This window comes from Setaria italica, chromosome II (genome assembly GCF_000263155.2).
Source record: "Setaria italica strain Yugu1 chromosome II, Setaria_italica_v2.0, whole genome shotgun sequence".
Lineage (NCBI taxonomy): Eukaryota > Viridiplantae > Streptophyta > Magnoliopsida > Poales > Poaceae > Setaria > Setaria italica.
In genome coordinates this window covers 44,063,485-44,076,461 of record NC_028451.1, presented here as the reverse complement: position 1 = coordinate 44,076,461, position 12,977 = coordinate 44,063,485, and the positions used below count along the sequence as shown (strand labels likewise).

The 12,977-nt window shown below is 52.1% G+C and overlaps 2 protein-coding genes across 2 annotated transcripts; both read left to right on the top strand.

Annotated features, from left to right (window-relative positions):
- Positions 1 to 450: 450 nt before the first annotated feature.
- LOC101755754 (vacuolar protein sorting-associated protein 62) lies at positions 451 to 2,854 on the top strand. Its single transcript, XM_004958058.2, has 2 exons — positions 451 to 758; positions 1,084 to 2,854. Exons 1-2 carry the CDS (start codon positions 650 to 652, stop codon positions 2,634 to 2,636), a joined length of 1,662 nt encoding a protein of 553 aa, XP_004958115.1. The 5' UTR covers positions 451 to 649; the 3' UTR covers positions 2,637 to 2,854.
- A 1,532-nt stretch (positions 2,855 to 4,386) lies between these two features.
- On the top strand, positions 4,387 to 9,101 carry LOC101759149 (L-type lectin-domain containing receptor kinase IV.1). Its single transcript, XM_022824081.1, is given in 4 exon segments — positions 4,387 to 6,404; positions 7,334 to 7,348; positions 7,648 to 8,929; positions 8,932 to 9,101. Coding segments are annotated over 4 exon segments (3,330 nt in total). The 5' UTR covers positions 4,387 to 4,446; the 3' UTR covers positions 9,007 to 9,101.
- The last annotated feature ends 3,876 nt before the right edge of the window (positions 9,102 to 12,977 follow it).

The following is a 12,977-nucleotide window of genomic DNA, read 5'->3' as shown; positions in this document are numbered from 1 at the left end:
GAATAATCTTTCTTGCTCTGCATCGTCACCGGAATCTTTCAGCTGTTCTATTCGTTTCTCTAATTTGGTAGGGTCCCTTTTTTTTAATGAAACAGGAGGGATTTGCATCCCTACTGATTCTGTATTATATTAGAAAAAAGAGTGCAGGAAGAAAAGACGAGAGTACAACTAGGATACAAAGACGAAGCCAAAACAGGCTGCTGTATATGCCTGGCCTTCCCTGACCTAACCACTACGCGACGCAGCCTGCAGCGCGTCGTCGCTGTCCTCTCGCCTTGTCGCACGTTTTCCTCCAACTATACAGCGCGGAAGCATGCAACACTACCACAAGCGACGACCCTGTCCGTTCATGCCGGCCGCTGGGTCTCTAACTAACACACGGACACCACACAAGTCCAAGCCGAGACGGAACACTCTAAACAGTAGAGCCTCTACGAGCAGAGGGTACTTGTGTATCTCGTGGGAAGTTAAGCGATAATGTGGATTAGATCCGTGTCGTCAGGAACATACAGTACATTATATATGGACGGGCCGTGAGGCGGAGGAAGACGCATTAAAGGCACGAGCAGTAGTGAAGTCGTCGCCAAACAAGCCATCGGCGAGCTGCCTGCTGCTTGCCTTCTTCTCAGTCGGACCTTTTGCCGGAGCTATGCAAAGGAGCAAGTCGTGCTTGCCTTGCGTGCCCATGGGGACGGCGGCGCTGCCCATTGAGAAGCACTTCGTTCCTCCGGTTGCGCTACCATCTTGGCCAGCCTCAGGTACATCGTCTTCATAAGCTCGTTGATTTCCTGGTAGAATTCAGTTTAGTTCTACTACTACCAACATGTTTGTCCAAAGAGAGCATCAGTAGAAACTAAAATTTGTCCTAGCTGCTGGGGGCGTTTTTGCTTCCACACGTTGGCAGAAATTTAGAGGACGGTTACTGTAGAAATTTAGACGGCAAAAGCACACACACGTCAAATGTTATCTTTAAGCTTTGTATAGAGGCAGCTTGCCTGAAATCACCTCGAATTTAGGTAGAGGTAGCTTTATCTTGTCTGCTCTGAACACATTTTTAGCTCACCGGTGGCGCTGCTGTTTCAGTTTCAGATGGAGGATTTGCGAAGGGCAGCATAGACCTTGGAGGCCTAGAAGTGCGCCAAATCACCACGTTCGCTAAGGTCTGGTCCACCACGCAAGGTGGAGAGGACGGCGTCGGCGCCACCTTCTTCAAGCCCTCGCCGGTCCCTGCCGGCTTCTCCGTGCTCGGCCACTACGCGCAGCCCAACAGCCGGCCTCTCTTCGGTCACGTGCTCGTCGCTCGGGACACGTCCGGCACCGGAGCACTCCTTGCCGCGCCCGTGGACTACAACCTCGTCTGGTCCAGCCCGGACGGCGCCGGCCATTTCTGGCTCCCCACGGCTCCTGATGGTTACAAGGCGGTCGGCGCGGTGGTCACGGCCACGTCTGACAAGCCTTCGCCCGACGAGGTCCGGTGCGTCCGCGCCGACTTCACCGACGCGTGCGAGACCGAGAAGCCGGAACTGAGCAACAGCGACAAGGACGGCTTCAGCGCGGCCACTCTGAGGCCGGCGGTCCGTGGCATCGACGCCCGAGGAGTGCACGCCGGCACGTTCCTAGCTCAGAGCAGCGTGACACCGGCGAACGCCTCGTCGCTGGCATGCCTGAAGAACAACAGCGCGAGTTACACGTCCGCCATGCCTGACCTGGCTCAGGTGAACTCCCTCCTCGCGGCCTACGCGCCGCACGTGTACCTGCACCCGAACGAATCCTACTTCCCTTCGTCGGCGACATGGTTCTTCGAGAACGGCGCGCTGCTGTACCAGAAGGGAAGCCAGATCCCGACGCCGGTGGCCGCCGACGGGTCGAACCTCCCGCAAGGCGGCGGCAACGACGGCGGGTACTGGCTCGACCTGCCGGCGGACAACAAGCAGAGGGAGAAGGTCAAGAAGAGCGACCTCGCCAGCGCGAAGGTGTACGTGCAGGCGAAGCCGATGCTGGGGGGGACGGTGACCGACCTCGCCGTGTGGATCTTCTACCCGTTCAACGGGCCGGCGCGCGCCAAGGTCGGCTTCCTCACGATCCCGCTGGGCGAGATCGGCGAGCACGTCGGCGACTGGGAGCACGTGACGCTACGCGTGAGCAACTTCTCCGGCGAGCTCCGCCGGATGTACTTCTCGCAGCACAGCGCGGGGACGTGGGTGGAGGCGTCGCAGCTGGAGTACCTCGACGCGGGAGACGGCGGGAACAGGCCGGTGGCGTACGCGTCGCGGCACGGGCACGCGTTGTACCCGAAGGCGGGGCTGGTGCTGCAGGGCGACTCGAGGCTGGGCGTCGGGATCCGGAACGACACCTCCAGGGGGAGCAGGCTGGACACCGGCGGCGCCGGGCGGTGCGAGGTGGTGTCGGCGGAGTACCTCGGCGTCGCGGAGCCGGCGTGGCTCGGGTTCGAGCGCGGGTGGGGTCCGAAGGAGGAGTACGTCATCGGGCGTGTGATCAACCGCGTGGCGTGGATCCTGCCGCGCTCGGTGAGGGAGCGGCTGGCCAAGCTGGTGGAGAAGGTGTTCGTCGGCGATGGGCCGACGGGGCCCAAGATGCATGGCAACTGGAGGAACGACGAGAGGGAGGCCCGGTGAGGCGCACATGCCACGAGGCTCGTTGATCGTTAAAACACCGACAAGTTTATACGTACATGCCGGGGGGTAGAGAAGGCGCGTTCATACGTACATGTAACGTGTATAGTGTGGAGATTGGTATTCGTATATGTTCCTTGGTATTCGATTTTTGTTTTGGCCTGCTGTTACATGTATAAATATTGAAATGTGAAAGTTTAAAGGTGAGTTTGACAAGTTTATCGATCGGTCATCAATTAACCGGGGCGGATAAGTCAATGTTTGCTTGCTATAGTTGTCATGTGAAGCAATAGGGGTGCGAAAAATTATACAAGCTGCAAAATCCAGTTCGTGAACTACTAACCTCCGTCCACGAATACTTGATAATTTTGACTTTTACTATTTATATTTTAACCAATAATTATTTAAAAAATTACTCCCTCCGTTCCAAATTATATGTAGCTTTTTTAGGTTCATAGATATTATTATGCATCTAAACATACACTATTTAAGTGTATAGAAAAATTATGCACCTGGAAAAATCAAAATGATCTACAATTTGGAACAGTAAAAGTGTCCCTACGTTTGTGTCAAATATACTTTAAGTACACTGCATGTGTGAAAGTGCTTAACAACGAATATGTCCATTTTTGAGCCCCATTTGCACATCCCACGTGGGCTGGGCTTCATTTTTTTAGAGAAGCATCCACACGTCGGCCCATAAGGTAAACTTCCTCGGCCCATTAGCAGTTCTGCTTGCTGTTTGCATAGTTTTTCATGTTTGGGAGTATGTGATCTAATACCTAAAACCCATTCGATTAATGCTTTTTGAGAAAAATCTCTACATATATTTGTTATATTTTGACATGTGTTGATATACTAAAGTTTTTGAAATTTTGGCTAAATCCTCGTGCAAAACAACATGCTTAACAAATTTTTGACTGGACAGGCTACAGAGCCGCATGAGCTCAATCAACCGCATCCAGTTATGGAAGCATGTTCGAACAGGCAGAGATAAGCTATCGAAATCATATATTTGCACGCCATTTAAAAAAAAGAAATTCCAAGCTCCTTTGAAGTTTGACGGCAGTTCTGGCAATGAGCCGCCTAATTTTCCGGTCTACCTGACTTTCTCCTTCTCACTGTGGAGTAAAAATAGCTAGAAACTCAACCATTGATGCTTCCAGTCAGCAGTTCAGCATGCTCGATCAGCAGCTTGGTAGGTGGCGACGTTTTTTTTCTTCTTTCAAAAAACAAGAGCAGGAGCTCCCTACTGGATTTATGATGCAGGACAAAGAAACCAAAAAGAGAGCAGAAAACAAGAAAAGAGAAAAACAACAAAAAAGAGCTAAAGTTTAATCTAGAGAGACTAGCAAGTTACTGATGCGAATGAAGTAGCTCTTTTTCGCATGATACATAAGCATTGCGAATTCATGCTTGAATTTCGATCTGCAATTGTGTTGTTGAAGATTGCATCATTTGTAACAATCCACATGCTCCAAGCAAGAATGGTGATGAGCTCCATGAAGAAGGGCACTGCAAGGCTGACCTTGAAGGACTGTATAATTTGTTAGGTGGCGACGTGCCACGAGCCCACGAGTACCCCAGAACTTTTTCCTCCCTAAAATCACTTTAAAAGGCTTACGATGAAAGCATCTGTGACCCACATAAATATACTGTGGATTTTCTGCCTGCAATTATACAATCCAATTCAGGTGACCAGCGATTCAAGGCTAAGAAAGCTGCCTTTCAGTTTCAAAGGAGGGAAAAAAAGGGGACGTATCATTGGCTGCGCGCCTGCGCCTGCGCCTGCGCCACCCGTGACGCAAAAGCCATGCTCCTTCAGCTCTGCGCCGCTCTGGTCCTTCTCCTCGTGCCCGCTCACCGCGGGGCCGCGGCCACCGGCGGCGGCAGCGACGGCCACCAGTTCGTCTACAACGGCTTCGCGGGCGCGAGCATGTCCCTCGATGGCTCGGCCGAGGTGACGCCGAACGGCCTCCTCATGCTCACCAACGGCACCATCCAGATGAAGGGCCACGCCTTCCACACGGACCCCCTGCCGTTCGGCGGCGCCGCCCAGAAGCCGCGGTCCTTCTCGACCACCTTCGTGTTCGCCATCTACGGCCCGTACGTCGACCTGAGCAGCCACGGCCTGGCGTTCTTCGTCTCGCCCGACAAGGAACTGCTATCCACCGCGTTGCCGGGCCAGTTCCTGGGCCTGCTCAACACCACCTACAACGGCAACCGGAGCGCCCACATCTTCGCCGTGGAGTTCGACACGCTCCTCAACGCCGACTTCCACGACATCAACAGCAACCATGTCGGGATCGACGTTAACAGCCTCAGGTCGATCGCTGCCGCTGACGCCGGGTACTACGACGATGGCACGGGGCGGTTCCGGAACCTGAGCCTGGTAAGCCGGAAGGCCATACAGGTCTGGGTGGACTACGACGGCGAGGCCACGCAGGTCACCGTGACCATGGCCCCTCTGGGCGTGCCCAGGCCGAAGAAGCCGTTGCTGCAGACCGCCGTCGACCTTTCCGGTGTGATGCGGGGCACGGCGTACGTGGGGTTCACGTCGGCGACGGGCGTCCTCTTCTCACGCCACTTCGTGGCCGGCTGGAGTTTCGCGCTGGACGGACCCGCCCCGCCGCTGAACGTCGCGGCGCTGCCTGGCTTGCCGCCGGCGGGGTCCAAGCCACGGTCGAAGGTGTTGGAGATCGTGCTGCCCATAGCGTCGGTGACGCTGTTGCTCGCCGTGGGCGTCTCGATTTTCACCCTGGTGCGGCGGCGGATCAAGTACACCGAGGTGCGCGAGGACTGGGAGACAGCGTTGGGGACGCACCGGTTCTCCTACAAGGAACTGTTCCATGCGACCAAGGGATTCAGCGAGAAGCGACTGCTCGGGAAAGGAGGGTTTGGAAGTGTGTACAAGGGCGCTCTCCACAAGTCCGGCATGGAGGTCGCGGTGAAGAAGGTGTCTCATGAGCCAAAGCATGGCATGAAGGAATTGGTCACAGAGGTTTCAAGTATTGGACGACTGCGTCACCGCAACCTCGTGCAATTACTTGGCTACTGCCGGCGCAAAGGTGAACTTCTCTTGGTCTACGATTACATGCCAAATGGTAGCCTAGACAAATACTTGTACGATCGGAGCAAGGGTACACTGGATTGGCCTCAGAGATTTCATATCATCAGAGGAGTGGCATCTGGACTACTATACCTCCATGAGGATTGGGAACAAGTTGTGGTTCACCGAGATGTCAAGGCAAGCAATGTGCTCCTCGACAGCGGGATGAATGGACGACTAGGAGATTTCGGACTCGCAAGGTTGTATGGACATGGAGACGATCCCCAAACAACCCATGTGGTTGGTACTATGGGGTACCTAGCACCTGAATTAGGGCACACCGGCAAGGCAACTCCAGCAGCTGATGTGTTCTCCTTCGGTGCATTCCTTCTAGAAGTCACTTGCGGGCGAAGGCCGGTCGGGGAAGATGAGCACAAGAACTGCGTCGTGCTTGTGGATTGGGTAGCTGAGCATTGGCGCAGGGGTTTGATCATTGATGCGGCGGACACGATGATCCCGAGTGGATTTGATCCTGATGAGATCACTCTAGTACTTAAGCTAGGGTTGATGTGCTCGCACCCATTACCCAACGCAAGGCCAAGCATGCGGCAAGTCATACAGTATCTCGATGGTGATATGCCCCTTCCCAACTTGTCATCAACATCCCTAAATTTTACCATGCTGGGCCGGATGTATGGCACGGATTTCAACCAGAATATGATGTCATCTATGTCATCAGCGAGCTCGGGTGCCGTTTCTGATTTCTCACCAGGAAGGTGATGTGGTGCTTGTGATCAGAATATTTGATGTTTAATTAGTAATTATCTTGTTCGCGTTGTACTAAGAAATTACTGAATTCTATCTCTGATATACCATATATTGTCCACCCCCAAATGGCATATCGATAAGTTAGATTACAAAAAAGCAACAATAACAAAACGAACGGATACAAAATGTTTGAATCAAAGTCAAGAGTAAGCTGCGCATTAGTTTTTTTTCCTTTTTTTTTACAAGTAACCTGTGCATGAGTTGACAAACGCCTCACTGAATCAGTCAAGTCCAGACCCTGAATACTCTTAGAAATGCATTCATGACGAGATCAATTGCAACTCTAGGATTGACCCACTACACAACCTGACTAGATCGATTTGAGACATGCACATTATCTGATATATACTAGTAGGAGACTAATTTGCCATATTCCAATCAGGCTCGAACGAGCAACAAATAAACAAGCTCAGGTAAAGCATACTTTGTCAAATTTGGACTAAGCTCAATGACCAATCGATCAAAATAAAGGTGAATGATGTCAGTCACCCGTCCTTTTTTGTACCCTGCAGGGCACGGCGACAGAGCGAACAGCAGAGAAGTAGCCATCCTGCATCTGCCAGATTACTGGCTTACAAAACGCCGGGTCTGCATGAGCACCCTTCCCTGTCAATCAGGGTGCTAAACGCACGGGACAAAAGTTTACAGGACATCGACAAGTCAATGCACGCGACCGAAACATTCAACACCCAGCCTACCGTCGAGAAGCTCCACAGCATAGTCACAGACCAAGCAATCATTTAGCCGACAGACGCATCCTAAGGGTTTGTATTCTGCGGCTGCAATGCCAAGTTTCCCGCAAAAGCTAACTATGCTTTCCAAGCTCGTATCCTTCGTCGTTGTGCTCCTCCTGCTTCACGTGGCCGCGTCAGCCGCCGCCGACGGCGGCCGGTTTGTTTACCACGGCTTCGCGGCGGCGAACCTAACTCTGGCCGGCCACGCCGCCGTGACGCTCGGGGGTCTCCTCGAGCTCACCAACGCCACGCGCCAGGCGAAAGGGCACGCCTTCCACCCGGAGCCTCTGCACCTGCTCATCAGCAAGCCCGCCACGGCGGCGAACGGCACCGCCGCGCCGCGGTCCTTCTCGACGTGCTTCGTCTTCGCCATCGTGTCCCCGGTCCACGACGGGCTGATCAGCGACCAAGGCCTCGCCTTCGTGGTCGCCCCGACCACCGCCCTCTCCGCGGCGAACGGCGGCGCGCAGTACCTGGGCCTCAACGTGATCAACGACGGCTCGGCGAGCGACCACTTCCTGGCCGTCGAGCTCGACACCATCATGAACCCCGAGTTAGGCGACATCGACAGCAACCACGTCGGCGTCGACGTCAACAGCCTCGTGTCTCAGCGAGCCAGCTCAGCCGGCTACTACAACGACCGCGCCGGCGGCGCCTTTCAAGAACTGAGGCTAAACAGCCGTGAGCCGATGCAAGTGTGGGTGGACTACGACGGCCAGGCCAGGCAGCTCAATGTGACCCTAGGTCCGGGGCGAGTGCCAAAGCCCAAGAGACCTCTTCTCTCCATGAACATTGATCTTTCGACGGTCGTCGCCGATCCGGCGTACATTGGCTTCTCGTCGACGTCCAGTATCATGTTGACGAGCCACTACGTGCTCGGATGGAGCTTCTGCTTGGACGGGCCAGCTTCTCCTCTGGACTTCTCCAAGCTTCCGTTCCTGCCGCCCGTGGGTCCGAAGCCTCGGTCCAAGGTGTTCGTTGTCGCGCTGCCACTCGCCATCGCCTTGCTAGTGATTGCAGTGGTAGCAGCCGTCTTCCTGATCCTACGGAGAAGGCGCCGGTATGCCGAGGTGCGGGAAGATTGGGAGGATGAGTTCGGCCCGCACCGGTTCTCATACAAAGATTTGTTCCATGCCACCGATGGCTTCAAGGATAGCAACTTACTTGGCGTCGGAGGGTTCGGGAGAGTATACAAAGGGATACTTGCGCCATCCAATTTGGAGATCGCGGTGAAGAAGGTGTCACATGATTCGAGACAAGGAATCAGAGAGTTTGTCGCTGAGGTGGTGAGCATTGGCCGCATCCGGCACCGGAACCTCGTGCAGTTACTGGGCTACTGCAGGCGTGAAGGTGAACTTCTCTTGGTGTACGACTACATGGCAAATGGCAGTCTTGATAGACACTTACATGATCAGCAATCGCCAGCACTTTCTTGGAATGTGAGGTACAGGATCATCAAAGGCGTTGCAGCAAGCCTCCTGTATCTACACGAGTACTGCGAGCAAGTTGTTATCCATCGAGATGTAAAAGCGAGCAATGTGCTCTTGGATGGCGAGATGGACAGTAAGCTCAGCGACTTCGGCTTGGCCAAACTGTATGACCATGGCACCGATCCTCAGAGCACACACGTTGCCGGGACCATAGGGTACCTTGCGCCAGAGCTCATACGCACGGGGAAGGCAACACCCTTAACCGATGTGTTTGCATTTGGTGTGTTCCTCTTGGAGGTCGCTTGTGGACGGAGGCCGATCGATCACGATGACCGCAACAGTCGGATCGTGCTGGTAGATTGGGTGATCGAGCATCATGACAATGGCTCAATCCTCGACGTCGTGGATCCACGGCTCGTGGGGAAGTATGAAAGGGAAGAGGTAATCCTAGTGCTGAAACTGGGTTTGATATGCGCACACCCGTTGCCCAATATAAGGCCTAGCATGCGAAGGGTCATGCAATACATGGAATCTAGTCAGTCGATTCCTCCTGATCTGTCACTGATGCGGAATGAAGGATTTGATTCGTACGTCAGCTTGGATGATCTATCAATAGCGAGCATTGGCTCATCCTCTGTGACTATTCTTCTTGAGGGAAGGTGATCCAGTAAGTCAACAATGTGAAAGAATGCAATTAGGGCTTCAATTTCCAACGGAAGGAAGGTTCAGGAGGAAGCAAGACCTTGGTGTTAATGGGAGCAAGGCGTTTAACGATATTCCTTGCAGGGGCGTAGGACCTTTTGACAATTTTGTTGATGCTCCTGTGTTTTACATTTTGGCTGGCTGCTTGTAAATTTCTACTTTGTTGAGTGAGATAGGTACTGCTTATGCTTGTTTGTAAAAAGAAAAACTTTCCACCTTTCTATTATGGCTTTTTTTGCTGGTATTCTTTTATGGCTTTATGTGTTTTCTCTGCAGCATAGAAAGTATTATGACATTTTAATTGTCATAGTGCCCACGGGGCTAGCTGTCTTTCTAATTTGAGATAATTGAGAAAAAACACCCTATATGTCGCTTGAAAGATTCAATATTCAAGACCTAAGCATTTCAATAGTACAATGTGGTGGAAGTGAACTGTACTACTGGAATAGGCTTTTTCCTCCAAAAGACCATGACTCTTTTAGTCCATATTTAAGTCTTGTCCATTTAAACCCCACACAATCCTTCGCAAATTTAGATTGTTTTTTGTCACCTCCTAGGGGTGGGCTTGTGTGTTTTATCCATCGGGAACAACCCCACGACAAACCAATAGCAAAAAAAATTCCTAGGTAGAAATCAAGATGTGATGATCAAATAAAATATTGTTCTGAACCAAGAAAAAATGTTCTACGAATATAGCAAAATTATCCAAGCCATTGGAAAAAATATTTTTAGATAAAATAATGTTCTGGTTGAATAAAAATCATTTTGAACCAAGAAAATTTATTTCATGAATGTAGTAGAATTTTTTTATACCAGAAGCCATTAAAAATTGTTTTGTAGAAAAAACAAAATAAGAATATTTTGACTTATAACCTACGATAAACAAACTATTATTTTCCCTAACATGCTAGGCTGACGTGTATGTTTTATGCACACAAAACTTGTCGGTATTTTAGTTGGGGAGGTAAAATGATTGGTATCATAGTTAGGGAGGACCCATGTCCAGTAAAACGGTTGAGCGATGAAACTCACCCAATCCATCCCAGCTGCAGAAACTCAAGCACCTCTGCTTCCGCGACATGGACATCCGTCAGGCTGACGCCGCTGCCATGCCGGATCAGCCCGCCCAGGCGCCCGGCCGGCCGGCAGCCGCCGCACGCAGCAGCTTGCACGCACTCATCGGATCACGTTGGTGCACGCCGCCTCTAGAGCGAGCTAGAGCTTGCTCCGGTTTCTGCATCGCGCCTAGGCTTTCTTTAGCAATGGGAATGCACTTGTCATTCGCTGTCGAGTCGAGCCTGTGTGCTTCTCTCCCGGTATGGTATGGTACCTGCACGGACTGGCGGACTGCTACTCCGTGCTTGGTTTCCGCAGGCATGCCGCATGCTCCATGATCGAGACGCTTTCAGGAGCAGAATGGTGGCGCTTGTGCCCGCGGCGTACACGAGGCAGGCGCGATGGACGCTGCTTTCCAGGCCCCAGGGCGACCAATCATTCCAGCAACATGCCGTGACCGCTCCCCGGCATGGCGGCGTGTAGAGTAGACGCGGGCGTTCCCCGCCCAGGATAACGTGTGGGCGGTGTGGCGCGCGCGTACGCATGTGTGTATCGATGTATGATTCTCGCAAAGGCTACAGCCTACGGCAGAGGATGCAGCTTTGCTGGGCCCGTCCACGGATGATGATGCTAGGTCCTGCCCTCCCTCCCTGCTGCGATCTTGCTTGCCTCGACGGAACGAAGGAGCTCTTCGGGCTAGTGGCACTGGCCACTGGCACAAGGGTGTGCAGAGAATGTAGTGTAGCTGCTTTGGGCTTTGATCATTTGATGGCCCTTTTTTCTGAACCCTGTTTTGTCTGTCAGGAGGAATGCCGGTTCGAGAGGAATGATGCATCACTTGAAATTTTTGGTTTTGTGTCCTTGATCGTGCGACATGCAGCTTCGACTTGGCCCAGTTTATCTACTATCTCAGGTTTTGGCTCCTACAAAAAAACCGACCGTATTTGCCCTACAATTATACTGGGTCTTGGCCTCTTGGAGAAGTCGCAAACCTGAGCACAATCAACAACTCAAGGTTTTGGAGTTTCATGTTACGTGGGCCATGAAGAATGGCCGCCTCAAGGCGAACGAAGCTACGAGAAGAAAGAAAAAAAAGGCACGACATAACATTAGCGAAGCAGATGTAAGATAGATCTGAAATCTGACCCATCTTCAGGCTTCACCAACGATTATATTCTACTCCTCCCATCCCTTTTTATCTATCGCTTGGGAATCCCAAGCGACAGATAAAAAGAGATAGAGGTAGTATCTGTATTCACCAAATACACCCCGCAATGCAGAAGCATTCCCGAGTTTGGATGCAGCATTGCTGGGACCGTTCATGGATGGTGATGCATATGTCAACACCCACACACCTTCAATTATCTGTTCGCCATCCTCCCAGCACATGATACTTGATACTAAGGGGGTATTTGGATCCTGGGCTAAAGTTTAGTCCGGGTCACATTGGATGTTTAGATGCCAATTAGGAGGACTAAATATAAACTAATTATAAAACTAATTGCATAAGTCATGGCTAATTTAGAAGACGAATCTACCAAACCTAATTAATCCATAATTAGCACACGTTTACTATAGCATCACATGTGCTAATCATGAGCTAATTAGGCTTAATGGATTCATCTCGTGAATTAACCCTCGTTTATGCAATTATTTTATCATTAGCTTATATTTGATACTCCTAATTAGCATCCAAACGTCCGATGTGATGGATTAGCCCAAGGGTATCCAAACACCCCCCTAAGCTTTGGTCTCGGTACTGTTTCCTAGGCATAGGCAGGACTGCAGGAGATGGAGGCCTGAGGGGGCGAGCTGTTCCTACTCACTGTCACAGTTGGGGACGGGTGTGAAATGGGCAAACAGGCGGTGACAGTGGGTAGACCAAACACGATATTCGCCTACTCAGTACGGAAGAGTTGAAACAAACACGGGACAAGTCAACAGGTTTACCCCTGCAATCAACTCAGGTAGCAATTATTACCCCAACAAAAAACCTTACAATCTTCTTGGATGCTTTACAGTATCCAGGTTTTCGGGAACAAGGGCCAATCCACTTTCTGTTTCTGGAGCCTACATACTCCACATGACCACATGTGTAGGCAGGGGCGGATCTGGGCCCCGGGCTGCAGCCCGGGGCGAGGCCCAAGAGCAGTGGAAAACTTCTTCATAAAAATAGTATAAAAAACCATTTTGGCCCATTAGCCCACCCCGAAGAGAAGTTAGCCCAGGCGCCCAGGCGGCCCAACAACTCCCGTTGGCCGTTGCCCTAGCAGCCTAGCACTGCCTCCGGCCGGCCCATGTGCTGATGTGCGCGTGCGCGGTGCGGCCTCCCGGCTCCCCCGACTCCAATCCTCCTGCCCGACTCGCCGCCAGGCGCCAGGCAGCGCCCGGCCGCCCGCCCAGCTCGCCGTCATCCGCGCGCCGCCAATCATAATGTATCAGGAACGAACTTGTCTCTCCCTCTGCCGAGATAGGAATTATAGGGCCTCCTATGTTTTGGAGAGGATACAGAGTGGAGGTCCTGTACTGGCTATATATAGAATCC

Bases quoted from the DNA above. Each gene is read 5' to 3' on its own strand.
- LOC101755754 (XM_004958058.2), top strand. From the start codon at position 650: ATGCAAAGGAGCAAGTCGTGCTTGCCTTGCGTGCCCATGGGGACGGCG. The intron at 759-1,083 runs GTACATCGTCTT...CTGCTGTTTCAG, and splicing joins ACCATCTTGGCCAGCCTCAG to TTTCAGATGGAGGATTTGCG.